The following is a 20,192-nucleotide window of genomic DNA, read 5'->3' as shown; positions in this document are numbered from 1 at the left end:
CCCCATTCCATATTGATATGGAAAGAGTCCAAGACACAAAGGAAGATTACAGACAGCCTGAAAACTGCAGAAATGCTGTCAGAATGAGCTAAGGTTAGTGAAAAATGCTGAGAATAACAGCAACAACAAAAGGCTTATTTAGACCTTTTCAAAATAAAAGAGTCAGTATACCAATTGCTCAATGAAGGTGGCCAAGCAGGTGTCAAAGGCCAAGCAGAGATACTTAATTTTTATTTGTCAGGAAATTGTGAAGAGCAGGATGAAGGGTCAGAACTGAAGCTTTAGATTAAATGTCCAGGGAATACCTCTTTACTTTAAATGAGTTTCAGTCTCCTGGACCTGATGAACTGCGTTCTAAGGCACTGAAGGAAATTGCTAATAATCAGGTCAAGACCTTATATATTACCCTTGAAGAATCCTGGAAAACTGGTAAACTGCCCAATATGTAGAAGAGGGTAAACAGAGTGCCCATGTTCAAAAAGGAGGATCCAGGGTCCTACAGATGTCTACCTGACATCAGTAAGTGGGAAGATTCTACAGCAGATAATAAAGAGATTGAGTTGGAATCATCTAGAAAACATAAAATAATTATCAGATGTCAGTAGGGATTTGTCAAGAACACATCTTGCTAGATTTACCTCATTTTTTTGAATATATAACTTCCTTAATACTTTGTGGGAATTCTATGAACATAGTATATCTTAAGTTCAGCAAAATGTTTGACAAAGTGCCCTATGGCATTTTGATTAATAAGCTAGATCTGGCTTTCTCATGTTTTTGACCCTGAAGGAACTCTTGAAATATTTTTCAGGCCTCGGGGAACCCTTGCACATTCAGGCTCAAATATACAGTAGGCCAGAAGTCTACATCATTATTATATTTGTTTCATGGGTAGGCCTGTATATGTGCATTAACAGTGTTCTTAAACTAAAGAATGAAACTTACCTCTTTAATGGGAAGTTGCCCGAATTGGAAATAATTTTTTAAATAAATAGTGATCTCCCAGTGAACCCCTAGTGACCTCTCCTGGACCCCCAGGGTTCCATGGAACCCTGGTTGAGAAACCCTGAGCTAGATAAATGTGGGCTGGATGGCATAAGAATTAGCTAGCTCAAAAATCATTCTCAAAAGGTGTTTATTAATGTTTCTGTCATTTGTCAAATCTCTCATGGATAGTTTAATCTGGATTTCTGTACTAAGCATGGGATAAGATTCAATGACCCAACTAGTCTCTCCCAACTGTATGATTCGATGAACCATGGAAACCAAACAGTTCACAGGAAGTCAACCCAAAGCCAAAGTGATAGAGGTGAATAAGCTTATGATCTGCATCTTTGGCAGAAATAAAAAAGCCCACTGGCATGGATCTGAGGACTGCAGCTGAGGCCCCACATATCAAACCATTATTTTTAAATGATGGTTTGCTGAATTAGCAATAACATGCCAAGCCAAAATGAAAAAAAAATCACATTTTGGTCAGTGCAATGTGTGAATTATGTGAATGATTCTCACAGAACAGCTGCACCTCACAAAAGCTTGTGCCTTTTAATAAAATTGTTAGTCAGGAAAGGTGCTACCAGACTGCTGATTTTTTGCTACCGCAGACTAACATGGCTCTCCTCCTACAATGCCAAAAGAGTATAATGCGTACTAAAGTAGCATTGGCTGTACTTGCACAATACAATACCCCATTGTTTGCTTATTCCTGTCTTATTGAATAACTCAGCTCTCTGGATATGCTAACACAGTGAATCATAAAGTAACCACACTGACTGCTTTGCACAATACACTGAGTCATACTATGCCAATTAACTGCAGCTTAGCAGGTTGTGTGAACCCAGCCAGCATCTTATACTCTGCCACTGACTACTGAAGATAAGAGTCTTGCTGTACTACATCAAAGGACTGTTTACTCTAGTATCTTGCAGGACCTAATTCCTGTGATCAGGTCTGAAGGCAATATCATTCCACTTGTCTCTCAGTGTCAGCCCCAGCAGCTGTTATTTAATAGCACACTGCCTCTGAACATGGAGGCTTCATTTAGTCATCATGATTAATAACAGCAGTTGATACGTTCTCCTTAAAGCCTTCAAACCTTTCTCAGCCAGGGTTCCGTGGAACCCTAGGGTTCCACGAGAGGTCACTAGGGGTTCCCTGGGAGATCACGATTTATTTAAAAAATTATTTCAAATTCGGGCAACTTCTCATTAAAAAAGTAAGTTTCCTTCTTTATTTTTAGTTTAAGAACACAATGCAAGATATACAGGCCCACCCATGAAACAAAGATAATAATTTTGCAACTTCTGGCCTATATTTGAGCCTGAATGTGCAAGGGTTCCCTGAGGCCTGAAAAATATTTCAAGGGTTCTTCCAGGGTCAAAAGGCTGAGCAAGGCTGATCTAGAGCCTTTCAGTTTAAATATTTATTGCATCTATAACATTCCTGTGTGGATAAAGTACACTGTCTCTTTTTATAAAACTGATGAGAAAGAAAGATAGTGTCTTGATCAAGGCCATCTGTTGAGTTTATGACTGCAGAAAGATTTCCCAGGTTGAAGTCAAAGCAGCATTACACATTGTGCCACAGACAATCTTACACAGTAAGGTGGATCTTAGGCCATCTCCATTAGTTCCCTCTGAAGATGTGGAATCATGGCCATAATATTTTCACATAAATTTCCAAAAATCTTACACAGGTAAAAAGTTAAGCTGAGCTACATCTGCATGTTTCATGAGCTCCCTGGTGATTGGAATGCTGACGTGATTTGTCACAAATAGCAATTATTATTATAAATAATGAGGTACAGCAGATGGCAACATCTAACTGACCTTCTCTGAGCTTGGAGGATATTTATATTTGATTATATTTGGTTGGGAGACCTCCACAGAATCTCAGGTCTGTAGGCTGGACTAGGAAATTGAAAAAACACCCAGGAAGGCAACAGTGACAAACTGTTTACCTATGGTTGCTAAGAAAACTACATGGATTGTCCACAAAGTGTTCAGGAGGTGACTCAACCTGAAGACTTTACTAGAAATAATATTGCACCCATATAGTTCCCCAAGACTCATTTATCCATGGCTAGTTAAACCTTAGTTTATTCAAACCAATATTCTGGGTTAATAAAGCATATGGAACCATCAATTGATTGCAGGACCTGCACTCCAGACTAAAATGTGACTGGCTACTTTGTGACCTAGCCAGTTTTCCATTCAATCTCCTTTCACAATGACTGCAAGACTCAAGGGAATGGCATCTTGAAGCTGCTGCTGCATTTTCACATTACCATTCTCCAACCCCAAAATGAATGGATGGGAATCTATCCTGACACCATGTTGATCTAAATGAACTTAATTCCCAAGGAAGTGTGTTTACGTTTGCAGCTTTGGATGCAAAACTCCAGAATAAGCTATATACTTTTGTACTAGAAATCAGTAGGCGACCATTGCACATCTGCTTTGAAAATTACCCATCTTTTTCACATCTGCTTTTTCACCCATCTTTGCCCCACCTCTTAATCTGCGCCCAAAAATGATAGCCAGAGGGTGAGTATTCTTTTACTTAGCCCTCTCAGGGCAATTCTAGAGCTTTATTCGCTAAATCAGGCCAGCAGTTCTTCACCTGCACTTTGGGAGAACAGGACCAACTTACAGGCACGAACGGAGTCCTTTCTGCTCCGGAGGCCCTGACAGCAACTCAAAAAATGCCCCCGTATGGTGGATGCCGTGGCGCCAACAGGTGGTTTTGCGCCGATGCCTCCAGTTTCCCATTGACACGAGGAGGAATTCCTAGCAACGCCCCCCGAGGAACATTAGGTAGACCCCCTGGGTTGCTGAAGCAAGGCGCGCTCTCAAGAGGACGCTACCACATTCCCGAGTTGCCGGGGAGATCGCGCAAAGAAAGTAGTTACCGGTCCAGAATAGCAGGTCCGGGAACGGTGGCGGCCCCAGAGGGGGAAGGGACGCGCTCCGCACGGCAACCGAAAGGAGCCGATGTCGATAAAGCGGCTCTCAGGGAAAGGCAGGATGGGGGGCGCTAAGTCAGCCTCGCGCTCCGTCTTTCTGGGTTGAGGAGGGCCACTGTGTACAAGTGACAGTGAGGTAACGCGAGTCTCTGCAGCAACAGCAGCCGCTCTCGAGTCACATGCCTGAACTTTCCCCAACTCCACCCCCTGGCGGTCCTTTTTTTCCCCGGCCCGATTGCTACATCCTGGTCGAGGGACAGGCATACCACCCAATCGCGGCGGTGGGGGGGGGAGACATGGGACACCGTCCCTCCGCCCGGCTTTCCTCCGAATCGGTGGGCGCGTGGGTGTCCTTGTTAATGCCATTATTTGTGCGTACTGTGGTCTTTCCCCAGCAGAATCGGGAGCTTCTGCTGAAATCGGAAGGCTTGCCACGTTGAGCCGGGTAGTCTGAGCAGTGGAAGGTGGTCCCATTCTGAAATAGTAACTGAGTTCACCCTGCATTCTGAGGAATGGTTTGTTGTAGCTGAATGCGCACATTTTGCTGAACCTTCACCCACCGTTTAGTTAGCTGCTTTGAGTTTGTTTCCCGATTCATTAAAACTGTGGCCCTTCAAATCACTCTATTTTTTTTTCAAATAATTTTGTTAAGAATTACAAATAGAATAAAAGCTAATACAAAAGAAAAAAGTGTTAAAAGGAAAAAGGTAACTTCACCCTTCATCCCAGCAAGTAAAGACAATTTTAATAGCTTATCACCATCTCTACAACATAAACTCTCTTCACCCCATAACTCATCTTTTAACTAAAAAACAAAGTCCAAAAACCTTGTCATTCTGTCAGCAAAAGTCCAGTAAGGGAAACCAGATATAACTAAATTTCTATTTTAGCCCTGATTGAATAAGCTGATCTTGTATTCCTCCCCTGAATTTTTAAGAATTGTATTTTTAACCCCTTCAAAAATAGTCCCAGAGCTTATTTTCTGTTCATCTTTTTTAAAGCCAAGAATCTTTCAAAACTTTAACAGACTTCTTTTGTACATCCAATAAGTAAAGTTGGTCCTTGTTTTTTTGGTCTCTTCTCATAAAGTCCTTTAAGATCTCAGCAGAGCTCTTTTGTAAAGCCATTAAGAAAAAGTTATCCAAATCACTTTTCTGGTTTAATTATTCTACATCTCCTTTAGGGAGTGAGATATCCATCCATTTTGTTTGTGTATCCAATACATCTTCCTCCATATCCTTCTCACTGCTTGACACATTTACATCCACCTTCAAATTAATTTCAAAATTATCTATTGTAGCTTGTTTTCTTCTATAACTTCATTGACACATGCTCTGTCTATCTTATCAAGTAATTTTGCAGACCAGTATTCAAAAACATCCATTAAGGATTTATGCTCCGTTCTTTTTTTTGTAAAATGAACAAATTTATTATCCTCTAGCTCCCTCTAGTGTGCAACCTTCAAGGTCTCCTTATCATATTTCTTCTTAGAAAAACCCAATCGCCATTTCCCATGGGAATTATTCTTCTAATTAATTCAAAGCTATAATTCCAAATCCATCTGCACCCTTAACCTATTGTTAATTTTCCATATTCTAAGCACCCTTTTCCTGTATAATTCAAAAAATAATATATTTTCAAAGCTTTTAAAATCAAATTTAAACCATCTTTCTCTCAGGAGAAGGTTTGGTCTACTGGTTAAGGTGCTGGGCTAGAAACCAGGAGACTGTGAGTTCTAGTCCTGCCTTAGGCATGAAAGCCAGCTGGGTGGCTTTGGGCCAGTCACTCTCTCTCAGCCCAACTCACTTCACAGGGTGGTTGTCGTGGGGAAAATAGGAGGAGGAAGAAGCATTTGGTATGTTTACCGCCTTGAGTTATTTATAAAAATAATAAAAGGCAGGATAGTAAAGGTAAAGGTTTCCCTTGACGTAAAGTCCAGTCGAATCCGAATCTAGGGGGCGGTGCTCATCTCCGTTTCTAAGCCTTGGAGCCGGCGTTGTCATAGACACTTCCGGGTCATGTGGCCAGCATGACGACTCAGAACGCCGTTACCTTCCCGCCGAAGCAGTACCTATTGATCTACTCACATTTGCATGTTTTCGAACTGCTAGGTGAGCAGGAGCTGGGATTAACAACGGGAGCTCACCCCGCCACACGGTTTCAAACCACCGACCTTCCGATCGACAGCTCAGCGGTTTAACCCGCAGCGCCACCGCGTCCCTTAAAAGGCAGGATAGAAAATAAATAAATAATAAATAAAATAAACTGACCTGATGAATACAGTAAAACCTTGCCAATCTGAAGGGTCTTAACCTTAACAGTTATAGTCCAAAAAGTGATTAAGAAATGAGGCCCAGTTGAGCTTTGTGTCCTTAAAAGGCTGCATTATTAGTATGAGCTTGATGGAATCCTTGACTCCCAACCACTCAACTCATACACCGACCACAAAACAACAGTTCCTGTGGTCTACTCACAAGGAGCAGCTGTCCAGAGTATGTGGATTAACTCAACAATCTCTCCTTCCTCCAGAGAGATTTCCCCAGTCTGGATGCAGCATCCAGCTGCAATTCTCCTCGTAAAGAAGGTCCCATTGTTCCAGTCCAGACAAGGACCACAGAACAGAACAGATCACAGATGGACTGGAACAAGGACTTCTACCTTTTGATAGAAGTGTTGCAAAGAAAGGGAGTGGGAAAAACACAAGTACTTTGTCAGCAGCTAAGAGGTGGCAAAGAAGGGAAGATACTGGAAAGGTTGGAGGGCAGACGGGCCAGTTGGATAGCCATCACTGTTCTGGTCTGCAAGTGTGGCATATCCAACCAATCTGCCCACTGCCTTATCTTCCCAGCACTTCCCTACATCCATTTAGCAGCTGATGATGTCATTGAAATCAAGCTTGTAATAAGGAAAAATAGAGAAAGGAAGATCCTGGGAAGCCCAGGTGGACTGTAATGGTATGTAGGAATGACCTTGGGAGTTGTGGGGGAAGAGATGCTGCCTAGGGAATGATCAGATACAAGGGTGTTGGGAGGAGCCCACAGTTGCATAACGGGCAAAGAAATAAACTCAGAAAGGATCCCCCCTAACTTATCAAGCTATAAAAAGAGATGGCAGGAGATTTGTACTTTCAGGCTTGCAAGATTCTGTTAATGTAGTCTTACTATACAATAAAGTAAAAGCTCATCTGGTAGTATTTCCTGTCTGGTCTACCTGGGAAGGCTGACATGGACTGGTTGGATATGCCTTGGTTAAGGCAAGGATTTCACTGGTAGCAAAGAGAAGGTAGAGAAAGGTAAGTGCTGGGAGGATCAAGGGGGTGCCAACTGGACAGCCATTGCCACTGGCTTCAAGTACAGTGTTTCTAATCCACCCACCCACCACTGATCTTTCCAGGTCCCTTCTATTCCTACCTCCCCTTAGCCACCACCAATTACCCTCATGTGGGGGAGATAGGCGGTGATAAAGTTTGATTGATAAATAAATATATAAGTAAGTAAGTAAGTATCTTTGGTTTCAAGCATGGCATAAAGTAGAGAAAGGAACAGGCAAGTGAGCTGGTGTCCAGGCCACGGGCAAGAGGGAGAGAGAACAGTGAGGTGCACCAGCCTTGCCCTACTCATCCCATAAGACATCTCTGAATATTGTCTTGGCTGAAATCTAGAACCACCCAAGTGTTCCATATTTCAGTTCATCTGAACTGCAACCCCTCAGGAAAGCTTTGGAGACACGTTGTTTTGTGTTCCTACCTAATTACAAGTAATGGCTCCTTGTCTCAAGTACCATAAGTGAGACAAAGATGCCATAAGTGGGTACTGAGAACCTTATCCTCCATGTATTTATCACCACTATTTGTCCCGGTTTGTCTGACTCCCTCCCTAAAAATACAAATTCAGGCAGAGATACTTGTCTAAGCTCCTCATCAAGACTTCTCATCGTCGTTTAGAACACTATCTTATTTCTTGGCTAACAGTCTGATGCAGCGTTTCTCAACCTTGGCAACTTGGAAGATGTGTGGACTTCAACTCCCAGAATTCCCCAGCCAGCATGGGGAATGGGAGTCGGTTCTTATGGCATTTAACTTCGTGGCGATACGGTCAACGTTTGTAGTCCAAGGCTCCTCTTCCTCCTTTCTGTTCTCTTTTGAGCAAGATTTCCATTTTCTAAAAGTGCGCCTTCTTGCATCTAATAGCTCCATTTTCATTCCCCACGCGGCCACCCTCTTGGATTTGCTGATACTGTACAAATTCTTCCCTGACCTGATCCGCGATATGCAACTTTTGTGGGAGAGTTGCTGAAAGACCGAAGGTACGATAGCCACCTACTCGGCAACGAACTAAGGGCATCTCCAAGTTCTACCTATTTCCACTTGGTGACGTAGCAGGTCTCCAAATCCTACCATTCCCTGATCGCTCTCCCCCTTTCTCTACAAGACCCCTTTCTCCGAAAAGACGGCAGACGCGAAGCCTGCGAAAGAGCTTCAGACGCTGCTACTGACCATGCTCGGGTAAGTGGCGCATGCTCACTGTATCCCAGGAACGGAAGTCGAACAAGGAACGTCGATTGTTGAGGGGAGAGACATGGAAGATGGGAAGAGTCGCTGCAACTGGAAGGGGATTCCCTTTACCTTCATTCTGGTCTTCACCCTCGCGCTGGCCACGTCGCTTGCCCAGAACCGGAGTCTCCGCTTCGTTATTTTGGTGAGGAGCCAACACCCCGGGCGGGAGGAGGCTAAGCGGAGGTACCAGAGGGTGATCATTTGGTGGAGGTGACACGTCCCAAGGGTTGAAAAAGAGAGAGAGAGAGAGAGGGAAGGGGAAAAAAATCTGTCGGCTGCCAAGAAACTAACCATGAGATCCGTTTTAAAAGCCTGACGCTTTATAGCCTGGCAGAAAAGCGCTGCTGCCCTGTCCAGCCGCTTTTGTGGCATCAGGAGTGTGCATTGGGTTACGTCCTGCCTTTTTCTTGCAGGTTGCGAGGTGAAATCTTCGCATGTATTGTTGCTATCCAGACGTTACAATTCTCCGCATGTTGTTGATTGCGGGAGCGTGGGAAAGGAAGAGTTCAGGGATGATTGAAAGGGCTTAGACGACGGAGCAGAGGCGGGAGAGGGTGTTCGCGCGGTACGGCTGTCCCCGGGTAATAACAGTCCTCCAGGCCTTGGAGCCAAGTAACGTTTCCCCAACCCTTTCTGGCCCAGACTAAGTTAGAAACAGCCACAGGCATGGTGATGGGCTACCCAGAACATATATTTCTGATTCCCTTCAGTTGTATCGTCATGGAGATCGCTCTCCCGTGAAGGCCTATCCCCGAGATCCCTATCAGGAAAGCGCCTGGCCCCAGGGATTTGGACAGCTGTCTCAGGTGAGACTCCCGGAAAGAAACTGCCAGTGGGACCTTAAAACTCAAGGGAAGTACTTTTTTAAAAAAAGGGGAATGAAGAACAACTGCCCTGCCTTTTTTTTTTTTAAAGAAATCAGGGCACTCTTAGCAACAGTTTGACATTTCCTCCTTTGTTATTTTTTTCCCCCTTTTGGTGTGGGAGTGCTATTTTTATTTCCTATTTTCTTTGCTATCCCAAGAAGCAGTCCTCTCTCAAAATCCAAGGAGGTGATTGTTTATTATAATTAGCTGCCCCTTTAAAGTTTATTTTATTGTAACAACAACATAGAATTTAAAAAGAGGGAGAGGGAAAGAAAGCAGGTGTCTGAGGAGAGGGGTTGTTTCCTCCATTTCAGGAAGTTTTGTTCACATTTCCTGCACTGAGAACATTCCAGCTGTAAAGTGTTCTTTTCACTGTGTGCTGTTTTGTAAAATAGCAGTAAGACCTGCTTTACTGTTAATTTGTCACCGTTGATATTCATAGGCAGGGATGCAGCAACAGTGGGAACTGGGCCAAGCTCTTCGTAGGCGTTACAATGGATTCCTGAATGCTTCATACAATAGACAAGAGGTTGGTGGATTCCATATTGGTGGTGATATCAGTCCAACATGCTCTTTTTTTCTTACTATTTCTTACTCCTTCTCTGCACTTTGCATAACATTGCTTTACCCCAAAAGAGAACAGTGTGATAGGTATGTATGGTAATTTTCTTTTTTCAACCAAATCATCTGTTGTATGAACCTTCATTATGTTGGAGAAAGGCACTGAGTGATGTGCCACAAGGATCAGACCTAAGTCAATATTCATATAAATGCCTCAGATGAGGAGATGGAGGTAATGCTTATCAGTTTTACAGATCCTACAATATTGAGTGGGATAGTTAGTACCCTAGAAGATAGAAATAAAATTCAAAATAATCTTGATAACCAAAAGAAATTAACTGAAAGTAACACATCTAACAAGGACAAGTGTATAGTACTTCACCTAGGAAACAGAAATCGGATGAACACAGATAGCATGGAAGGCATCTGGCTTTGGTAATAGTGTTTGTGAAAAAGAGTTACAGCACTTTGAGATCATTGAAGCAATGTCACACAGGTGGTGGTTAAGATTTGTTTTCTCTCTCATCCTAGTATTAAGGACATAGAACAACTGATTGAATTTTTAGGAAAGCAGGTTCCAGCTGAATATTTAAAAACACTTCTTAATAATGACAATGGAACCAATTCCTCAGAGAGCTCCCCTTCGTTAGCTATGTTAGGCAGGGGACAGGTAGCCGTCTGTATGAGATGCTTTGATTAGGATTCTTGCACTGAGCAGGGGATTGCGCTCAAAAGCTTCAATGTCCCTTCCCAGCTCTATAATTATTACCCCATTATTGTTTATTCAGTACATCTTTATTAAATAAACCGAGTCTTAGAATGGTGGATTGATCCAATTTTATGTGACATCCAAACTAGCCAGTGTGAAGTATTATGAGACACTGACTTGGACTTAGAGCTTCAATAAGTCATGTTGAGTCAAAACCAGTGTTTCCCAACCTTGGTAACTTTAAGATATGTGGACTTTAACTCCCAGAATTCCCCAGCCAGCCATGCTGCCTGGGGAATTCCGGGAGTTGAAGTCCACGCATCTTAAAGTGGCCAACGTTGAGAAACACTGGTCCATACTGACTGCAGCTTATCCTCACATATTGATAAAGCCCAGCCCAGCCTTCCTTTGTTTTTGATGCCTGATAGAATGATACGCTGCCAATGTTGCTATCTGCATGTAACTTTACATATTACAGAGGGAAAAAGGAAATTCTCAATTGCCTAGTACCTTGTTTTGTTTTTTCCCCTGCAGTAAAATTATATCTGATTTACTGAGGAAAACTAGCCATTAAAAGGAGGGAAGGAAAGTTTTATTTTCGATTTAATTTAGATCTCTTAGACCATCAAAGAGTAATTCCCTTTTCAGGGAGCTGTTTGTTTGTGACACATATCTGGACAATCTGTTCACCTGGCATCTGTTCATTTATGGCACAATGTGCTGTGGTCAAGAACAAGCTTGTTTTGTAAGATTCATGTACAAATATGTGGATATGCCTCGAACTATTAAAGGAAAAACTCCTATTTCTATGGACAACTCACTCAACATAAGCTTACAATTCAGTGTGATCCATATTCTGCAGAGATGGAGAAATCAATAAAATGACCACTCTTGTTTCTGAAATATAGCTCTTGTGGCAGCGGGGTGGGGTAGATTTTCTAGCCATGACAGCTGTATCATAATGGAGTCTTGATGGGTCTGTGAAATTGGAAGCTGATCTGGACCTAAAACACAATTGCTCCTAAAGGTCCTATTCCTGAGATACAGAGCTTGGACTCCTCATTGAAGTTTATTGGCATTATTTTTTAAGCTTATCTAGCTATAGGTTTACTTATTTTCTACTGCACCCAGTGCCCATACTTTAAACAATCTTCCAGATTCTTTGCTTTCCATGGTCACTAGGAGAGGTAGAAACCTAGATCATTACCATCCAGCAGCCCTGAAAGAAATCACCTGTTTTTTTCTATTCTTCCCAGTAGTCCTGTTCAGAATTATCCTGTAGCAGGAACTCAACCATCTGGGGCAGCATTATTTGGAGGGAATGGGAAGCTTCATGGTTTCTCCCTCCCCCAACCCTGTTGCTCTAGATCACAGAAAACTAGTCAACTTGTGCAAAGTCACTGGGAAAAAGAACAAAAAACTCCCATCCGTAGCAGCAATTTTGACTGCATGATGAATAATGGGTCGGAAAATGCGTATTTGTGTGGATGCACTTTGAGCCACAGCTCTTGGGTCAAAAATGTTGCCTGCTCAAGATGTGCAGTCTTGATTCAGATAGACCTCCCATGTTTGTTCTTAGACAACCTGAGTATAGTAACGACAGTGACACTAAGGAAATCCACTTGTATTTGACTTTTTCCTCTGGCAGATCTTCGTTCGCAGTACAGATTTTGATCGGACCTTGATGAGTGCCGAGGCAAATCTGGCAGGATTGTATCCTCCAAAAGGGCAGCAGGTGTTTAACCCCAATATTTCTTGGCAGCCTATCCCTGTACACACTGTACCTGACCACATGGAGCAGGTGAGTTATTTTAACAGGTCAGTGCTGAAAGATTGGATCTGCTTCTATCAAAAAAACTCTTCAGTACTTTTTTTCTTCTACCTTGAGCTCCACCCTTCTGCTTTTTCACTTTTAATTTCCAGACATTGTAGGAGAGCTGGGAGGTACAGTGGCATCTGATGAAGTGAACTGTAGTTCACAAAAGCTTGTGCCTTAATGTAAAAGCTGCTAGTCTTAAAAGGGGCTACCGGACTCTTTCTGATTTTTAGTTTCCAGAGATTTCTTAACTAAAAGAAATTGCTTAGGATAGGTAGCTCATAATGAAACAGATTGCCATGAACTTAGTGATCGTAAAGAGGGATTTGTGCTCCAATTAACTTTTTTAATCTAATATCAATGTTGCCTCTTTCCAGCTCCTGAGGTTTCCATTATCGCCCTGTCCCCGTTATGAACAGCTGCAAAATGAAACCAGGCAGACGCCAGAGTATGTAAATAAGACCATCCAGAATATGGTATATTGCTTTTTATATATGTTTATACATTGTATACATTTTAAATTTTTATTTATATAATTGTTGGGGGTCATAGAAAGAAAGAAGAGATTAATTTGTTTTTTACTTCTTCAGCAATTCTTGAAGATGGTGGCAAACATGACAGGAATTCAGGATGTTTCCCTTGAATCTGTCTGGAGTGTGTATGATGCACTCTTCTGTGAGGTAAGATTTCTGGTATAAATTAGTCATTTGATTTCAATGCTTTTTAAAATTGTCTTAGTAGTGTTCAAAGCTACCTATGCTCTTACTCAAGAGCTACTTAAAATAGATATTACAGATTGATGGACAATTTTCATGACGCAGTTGTGTTGGGCAGAAATACTTCTGTTATTACTCAGAAGTCTTACTATTGTATACCTACCATGCATACGATAGCCATATAAAAAGAAAGGTTTTTGATATGTAACTTGGTTCCTAAAAATGGATGCTCTTTCTCTCTGAAGGGTATGTATGTATGGGTGTTTTTTATCGATTCCCCCTTCAAACAATCTACTCTTGTCTTAAGAGACCCTCTGACATTGGTACAAGAGAAGACACACAATACCACCCTTCCCTTTCTGCAATGACAAGGCTGTGATGACTGAGGTCCAGAATGGAAAAGGCTTCCCTATTCAAACTGTATTCCTGTAAAACATGTTTTTCATTCTTCTTCCATAAAAGTGAATTATTTCCATTCATATAGGCTTTACCACTGTGATATAGACAAACCCTGTTCTCCATATTCTTACTGACAGATACATCTGATATTAGTGTAAGTAATGTAGAAAGATGTATCATAACTCCACACACACCCTGATCTGTGTAACAAAAAAATTCAGACATATATCAGATTACATCAGATTAGGAGAAATCTTAGTCACATTGCTTTACAAACCACCATATATGACTTTTGATTTTGTGGAGCTGGTAATGTGGAAATTCTAGTTGGTGATCTTAACAGTGATAATGGTAAATGGAGATATTACTCCACAAATTAGAGTGGTAAACTGATGGAAACCTGGGTTGAATCTGATACATGAGCCTAAATTGATAGGTTCCTTTAACACTGACCAATAGAAACAAGGTTACAGTCTGCATTTGACATTTGTCAGCAGTAATACTGCATCACATCACATTTTAATCTTAAACCCAATTCCGTATTCCCAGCATCACGCTGCTGCTCATGTTCACACAATAATTTGAGGGAGGCCAAATCACAGACATGTTATTTCAGTGACTTGTCCCTAGCATATGTGACCCAACACTTATGCTGCTATAGAAAAAGTATAATCTGACATATTATTTCAAGCAGTGGTGGATGACAGACATCCTCAGTCTAGCAAAATTTGCAGACAGAGATGATTGAGATCATGCAGAAGTTTCCTTATGGTAATAAGAACATTAATACCAGTTTGACTTCTGTTAGAGAATAACGATAGCAGACATGACCGAGGAACCTCACAGAGGATGATATGGGCATTAATGCCAAGGAGAAACTCTTTGCTTGAAAGAGGAAGAATGGCTGATTTGGAAGGCCCTAAATCACCTCTGTACCCAGGTCAGTGGATCAAGGGTGTGATCATGAAGAGTATTCAACTCGATCAGAGGCCTGTTCTTTTATGAGTACTGTACAGAATGGCAGTATCTGTTACTTTGTGTTCTGTTGGGGAACAACAAAGGACTCTGATGCTACTTCACAAGTACTGAAATGAATATTCAGGGTAGAAAAAATGTAACTTGGTGAATGGACACAAGAGAACAAGCTTAAGTAATGGGTGGGGTGTAGTTCTAGAATAGGCTTGCCTAGATGTGTTCTTCTAACTATTGATAAATAAATTTCCCTCTATCTACTGAGTCTAGGAAAGAACTTTTTTTTCTTTTGTTATCAAACCTACTTTGCTAGCTGAAACCAATATGTGTATCACAGAAGCATCATACTATTACTATTAACAAATTAGCCAAATGTTTAAAGTATTTTCATAGACTTCTGCAAGGTATCTGAATTATGTTCTTAAAATGGAGCCTTCCCAAATGGCTTTGAATGCAGCATAAGGAAAACTACACTGAAAAGTGGTGTACTGAAAGCATTAGAGTGGGTTTCTACTCACAGCTGATGTTAAGCCTATCAAAAACACTGTTCAGCCCTATTAATGTCTTAAAATGTTTACCAAAATAGTTTTCCTGCTGAAAGAGTAGCAGGTAGGCTATCAATTTAAAATTTTCATAGTCAATGTGAAAGAAACATTTCAAACTTGAAAGTCTATAACCCTGTGTAAAAAACACTTCAACACTGAATTAAGTGTTAGGTAAAGGTAAAGGTAAAGGTTTCCCTCGACGTAAAGTCCAGTCGTGTCCGACTCTAGGGGGCGGTGCTCATCTCCGTTTCTAAGCCTTGGAGCTGGCATTGTCACAGACACTTCCGGGTCATGTGGCCAGCATGACGTCACGGAACGCCGTTACCTTCCCGCCGAAGCAGTACCTATTGATCTACTCACATTTGCATGTTTTCAAACTGCTAGGTGAGCAGGAGCTGGGATTAACAACGGGAGCTCACCCCGCCGCGCGGTTTCGAACCGACCTTCCGATCGACAGCTCAGCGGTTTAACCCGCAGCGCCACCGCGTCCCTAGTGTTAGGGCTATTATAAATATTTTGATGAAAAATGGGTGTACCACTTATTAATTACCAAATGCTGTTGGTTTTGTACATTATTCTTCCCTTTCTCCCCACCACTCTAAAATTGTATTAAGCTGCAAACAGGCTGTAGACAAAACGTTACAGCTCTGAGATTTTAGGAATATTCACATTCATTCTCCAAAGGGTAAACACCTTTTTCTTGTGGTATCTTTCTAGAAAATGCACAAAATGCATCTTCCAGCATGGGTAACTCCTATGGTGATGACACAACTGAAGCAGTTAAAAGATTTCAGTTTTAATTTCATTTTTGGGATCCATAGACGAGTGGAGAAAGCTCGTCTGCAGGGCGGTAAGTAAAGAATAAATGTTTATTCAAGTAATGCTGGGGGAGTGTCTGTAAGAGATTAGGATCTAGTATTTTTTCTTTCTTTCTGCAGGAGTTCTTCTCTCTCAAATAAGGAAGAATCTTACCTTAGCGACAAAAGTCTCAGCATCCCACCACTTTAAAATGCTTATGTACTCAGCAGTAAGTTTGGCATGTTGCGTCAGCTGCCTACTTTCCTGATCTTACCCTTCCTTGTTGTTGCAGATGCAAGGAACAGATTCCCATAGCTGTCAGTGTCTTCCCTTCTGTAATACACTACCAAATACCCTTCATTGTAAGAACAAATGCCAACTATTAACCCATGGTTCTGTAATCCCATTTGTTTTTGTTCTACTGTAGTTCAGGAACTTTCTTCACTTTGAAAATGTATTTTAGATCTTCTTCCATGCACAGTAAGGGGAGATTCACACATTTCTTCTTTCCTTAGCATGACACCACTCTCGCAGCACTGCAGACTGCTCTGAATGTTTACAACGGAAGACAAGCACCATATGCTTCATGTCACATATTTGAACTGTACCAAGATGATGATGGGTGAGGGCTTTGCTTGGTATATCAAAGGGATGTAAGTACTCAGAGGCAGTTGTTGAGTGCTGAACATGTTCAGAAAAGAAAAATAAGTTTAAAAAAAAAATTACAATCTTGAGAGCAATCCATAGTTACCTTTTCCAATCTGTTGAGAAGTTATTTTCTACCAAGAAAATTAGCTTTGATATATGAGATAATAGCCAGAAGTATGCAATTACTTTGATACACTTGTGGACATGATACTTAATGATAAACTATTTCCACTTCTGTTATTGCCTTCACATGATAGCCTGTGATCTGATACAGATGAAAACATACCAGAGAAATAGCTAAGTTGCAATAAGGACAGTGTTCTTTCCTCTTGTTTCCAAACAGAGAGGCACAATCCAACCTTTGGATTACAAAGGAGGAAGTTAAAAGGCTGGACAGGAGTTGTATGCTTCAGTGCTTGAGTCCCATAGAAAATGTGATATAAAACAGCTGACAAATCATTAATACCCATTTCTATCCTACCTGTTTTGCTCCCAGTAACTTTTCAGTGGAGATGTTCTTTCGGAATGAGAGCGAGAAGGAGCCTTATGCACTGCAGCTGCCCGGCTGTGAACAGCGCTGCCCCCTGGTCCAGTTTCTGCAACTCACAGAGCCTGTTATTTCACAGGACTGGAAACAGGAATGTCAGATAGTAAGCACCATGAAAGACACAGGTGAGTGAGACTGGATGAACCAGGAGGAAGATTCTTGTAAGATTAAACATTACAATCAGGATGGTTTTTGCTTCATTCTTTTGCAGAACTTATTGTGACTTTGGCTGTCTGTGGATCTCTCCTCTTCTTACTTACCATTCTGCTCCTGACAGTACTCTTCCGTGTGAAGTCCCGTCCTCTTGGCTACAGACATATTTCCAGTGGAGAGGAACAGCCTTGACAATTGCTTCAACCCCTCCTGATGCAGCAAGAGAAAACTGTGCTGATCTCAGGGACAAATGGGGCTTCATTCAATGACTAAATATCTTACTGATTGGTTTTGATCACTGCTTCTAAAGCAAAAGACCAGAGTTGACAGTGGAGCTGTTGCGACTAGCAAATGTATTCGATCTACCACAGCGTAATGCAGTTAATCACTAGGAGTAAAATGCCAGCTTGGTCTTGGATTGCTATTTCTCAATGTGTGACTAGCTCAACAAGGAGGATATGTTTTTCTTTCTCTGAACTCAATATACTGTCTTAAATGTTTAAAACTGGTACAGAAAAGTAGCCCACTTAAAAAGCCTTGTTCAGTCTAGTAGTTGCCACTTGTAAGTCTCTTCCACACTGTGACAGTGGCATGATGCTAAACCAGCAATAACCGATCACTTCAACACTGAGTCAGTAATTTGAAACCAAATGAGGGTCTTCATTGTAGAAAACAGTCATAAGATGAAATCTTAAATTCACTCAATAGAAACTGCCATAATGGGATTTACTTCCAAGTCAACGTGCTTCAAACTGTGCTATAGGTACTTTACTCTTAGTCTTTAGATACTCAGATAGGACACTGGGATTAGATTCCTCCCTGCCCTTTGTAACAGGAAAGAGTTTGCTTAAATACATGCATTCAAGCCATTATTTATGCACCTACAATACATCGTGCACAATATTTTGGACCAGAAGAATGTTGAAAGAACATGTGCTTTAAAAACACACTTAGACCTTCAAAAGTCTTGTATCAAATACCTGTGGTAAAAATATTTTTGTCTCTGAATTTACATTCCTAAACTTCATTTTGAAATATGCTGCTGAAGTCAAAGACCAGATACTGCAACTGAGTAGGTTCCATTGTTATGTACTATACAGATTACTCTCCATTTGGGGGATCAGCAGTTCTCACATCTCCCCTTGAGTGCCCATTCCACTGATGCTGGTGCCACAAATTTCTCTTGGCTCTTGCTTAAACTTTTCCTATTGCCCCACTTTTTCATTGGCTTTCACTGATTGCACTTCACCTAAAATTGTATACTCCTGCATTGCATAATACAACACAGCATAAATGTGTTTCTTCTTCCTCTCTATGAGGAGAAAAATATTACATATACTACCTCATCAGAAGTATTATATACTGTATGGCATATAAAAATCACAAGGGCAGAAGCTCTGCTATAGTAAATTCAAAGATTCACTCACAAAGGTAAAGCCAGTTTTTTTAACTATAATCAAAATGCTAGCTCACATTTCAGAGAAAATTGTGCCTTCCTTAGGTTTGAATTCTATATGATCAAAACTGCTTCTGAACTTGTGTGAACGTGTTTCCTTCATCCTTGAATAAGTATAGTTTATCTGAAGATAAGAATCCATGGCATAATTGCCATTTCGGCCAGAAAACCAGCACTTTTTTTAATATCAAAAAACTCCCAGCTTCTAATTTATTGCTCCAAGCTTTCTAACAAGTTCCACAAACAAGCCGCTATTTCATATTTCCCAGCAGGGCAACATTCTACCATATGGATACTCTCTTATCTTCAATTGGAGCTCAGCCCATCAACTTGTTTGCAGTATCAGGACTAAATGCTAAGAACAGCCTCCCTTTAAAAGAAAGAAAGAAAGAAATCCACTCTTTTTCCTTAAAACAGACTTCTTAAAAAGAGCTATACAGTACTGGCTACTGACCATAATAAAATATATCTAAGTATCTAAAAAGGGCAGGAGATAGTAAAAATTTCAGTTGTGTGTTTGTTTTTCCTGGGCTAAAACAGTAGCAATTCGGCTGAAAGGAGACACTGAAAAGTCCAGCCTGGTCATTACAAAACACTGCACATGTTACACTTCCTCTAAAGACACACTAGTATCCTATTGCCAAAAAGTACACAGTCCAATTTGCCAAAAAGTTAACCAATTCCATTTGAAGTTGTCTTTCTCTATTTTTATATTAAACTAACTATATGATATGTCTCCTGCAGGGCAGGATGGAAGTCAGAGCCAAGAGAAACTCATATAAATCACTTCCAGAAATGAGTCAAGTCCATTAATACGCCAATTTCTTGCAGGCTAAGTTGTAAACAAAATGGGAAATCTGCTTTGGTACAAAATGAGGAAAAACTGTATGATTTATTCCTTGAAACTGAATGTTGCTGTAATTCACTTGATCGTTTTTTAAATCTTTTCATTAAAACCCAAGGTGGGACTGGATTTTTGCTTGCTTTCTTTGCTCTTTTTGCACATGTCTAGTAGCTGAACCACAAGAAGAGATAGACAATCCATTGCACCATAACAACTTTTTGCATCAAAGGTAAGGCGAATTATAGTTAAGGAATCTGATACGGGAACATCTTCCCAGTAAATAATCCACTATTTATCTAGATTTGTTATGTATTAAAGGGGGAATGGTGTTAGTCTATTGCCCTAGAAACAGGACCAGAACAATAAGTTAAAACTACAAGGATTTAGCATCAGGGTAGACATCAAGAATTTCCTGACTGTGCTATCAGCCAGTGGAACAGACTGCCACATGATATGGTGAGTTCTCTGAGGCTAGATGGTAGATTGTTAGAGATGCTCCAGTGGATCCCGCAATAAGCAAGGGGGTTGCATTAGATGACCTTTTTGGTCACTTCCAACTCTGATTCAATTATACTGTATACAAATTAATGTACTCATAAGAGGCCTTTAAAACTAATACAGAACTCTATCTCCCTATACATTT

At 41.0% G+C, this 20,192-nt stretch overlaps 2 protein-coding genes across 4 annotated transcripts in view; one reads left to right on the top strand and one right to left on the bottom strand.

The window, feature by feature from the left end:
- The window catches only part of NR1H3 (nuclear receptor subfamily 1 group H member 3), a 41,158-nt gene extending 37,046 nt beyond the window's left edge, over positions 1-4,112 (bottom strand). The window contains exon 1 of the mRNA XM_063289733.1: positions 3,911-4,112. The gene's annotated coding sequence lies outside the window, so the exon portion shown is untranslated. The remainder of the gene's footprint in view (positions 1-3,910) is intronic.
- Positions 4,113-8,280: 4,168 nt separating this feature from the next.
- ACP2 (acid phosphatase 2, lysosomal) lies at positions 8,281-19,678 on the top strand. 3 transcript variants are annotated; one of them, XM_063289730.1, is made up of 12 exons: positions 8,577-8,661; positions 8,933-9,100; positions 9,230-9,325; positions 9,828-9,914; positions 12,304-12,456; positions 12,849-12,947; positions 13,062-13,151; positions 15,821-15,953; positions 16,042-16,130; positions 16,417-16,523; positions 17,046-17,221; positions 17,308-19,678. In XM_063289730.1, the coding sequence occupies exons 4-12, from the start codon at positions 9,834-9,836 to the stop codon at positions 17,439-17,441; spliced, it is 1,062 nt and encodes a 353-aa protein (XP_063145800.1). In that variant the 5' UTR covers positions 8,577-8,661; positions 8,933-9,100; positions 9,230-9,325; positions 9,828-9,833; the 3' UTR covers positions 17,442-19,678. The 3 variants fall into 3 exon arrangements, with proteins under 3 accessions (XP_063145799.1, XP_063145800.1, XP_063145801.1); XM_063289729.1 differs by lacking the exon at positions 8,933-9,100 and having other exon boundaries at positions 8,281-8,661; XM_063289731.1 differs by lacking the exon at positions 8,933-9,100 and having other exon boundaries at positions 8,623-8,702.
- The last annotated feature ends 514 nt before the right edge of the window (positions 19,679-20,192 follow it).

Source organism: Candoia aspera, chromosome 1 (genome assembly GCF_035149785.1).
Source record: "Candoia aspera isolate rCanAsp1 chromosome 1, rCanAsp1.hap2, whole genome shotgun sequence".
Classification (NCBI taxonomy): Eukaryota; Metazoa; Chordata; class Lepidosauria; order Squamata; family Boidae; genus Candoia; species Candoia aspera.
This window is presented reverse-complemented; position numbering and strand designations above follow the sequence as displayed.

Coding starts and splice junctions, on each gene's coding strand:
- ACP2 (XM_063289729.1), top strand. CDS start 8,542: ATGGAAGATGGGAAGAGTCGCTGCAACTGGAAGGGGATTCCCTTTACC. Junction 9,915..12,303: donor CTTCATACAATAGACAAGAG/GTTGGTGGATTC, acceptor TTCCTCTGGCAG/ATCTTCGTTCGCAGTACAGA. Junction 12,457..12,848: donor TACCTGACCACATGGAGCAG/GTGAGTTATTTT, acceptor GCCTCTTTCCAG/CTCCTGAGGTTTCCATTATC.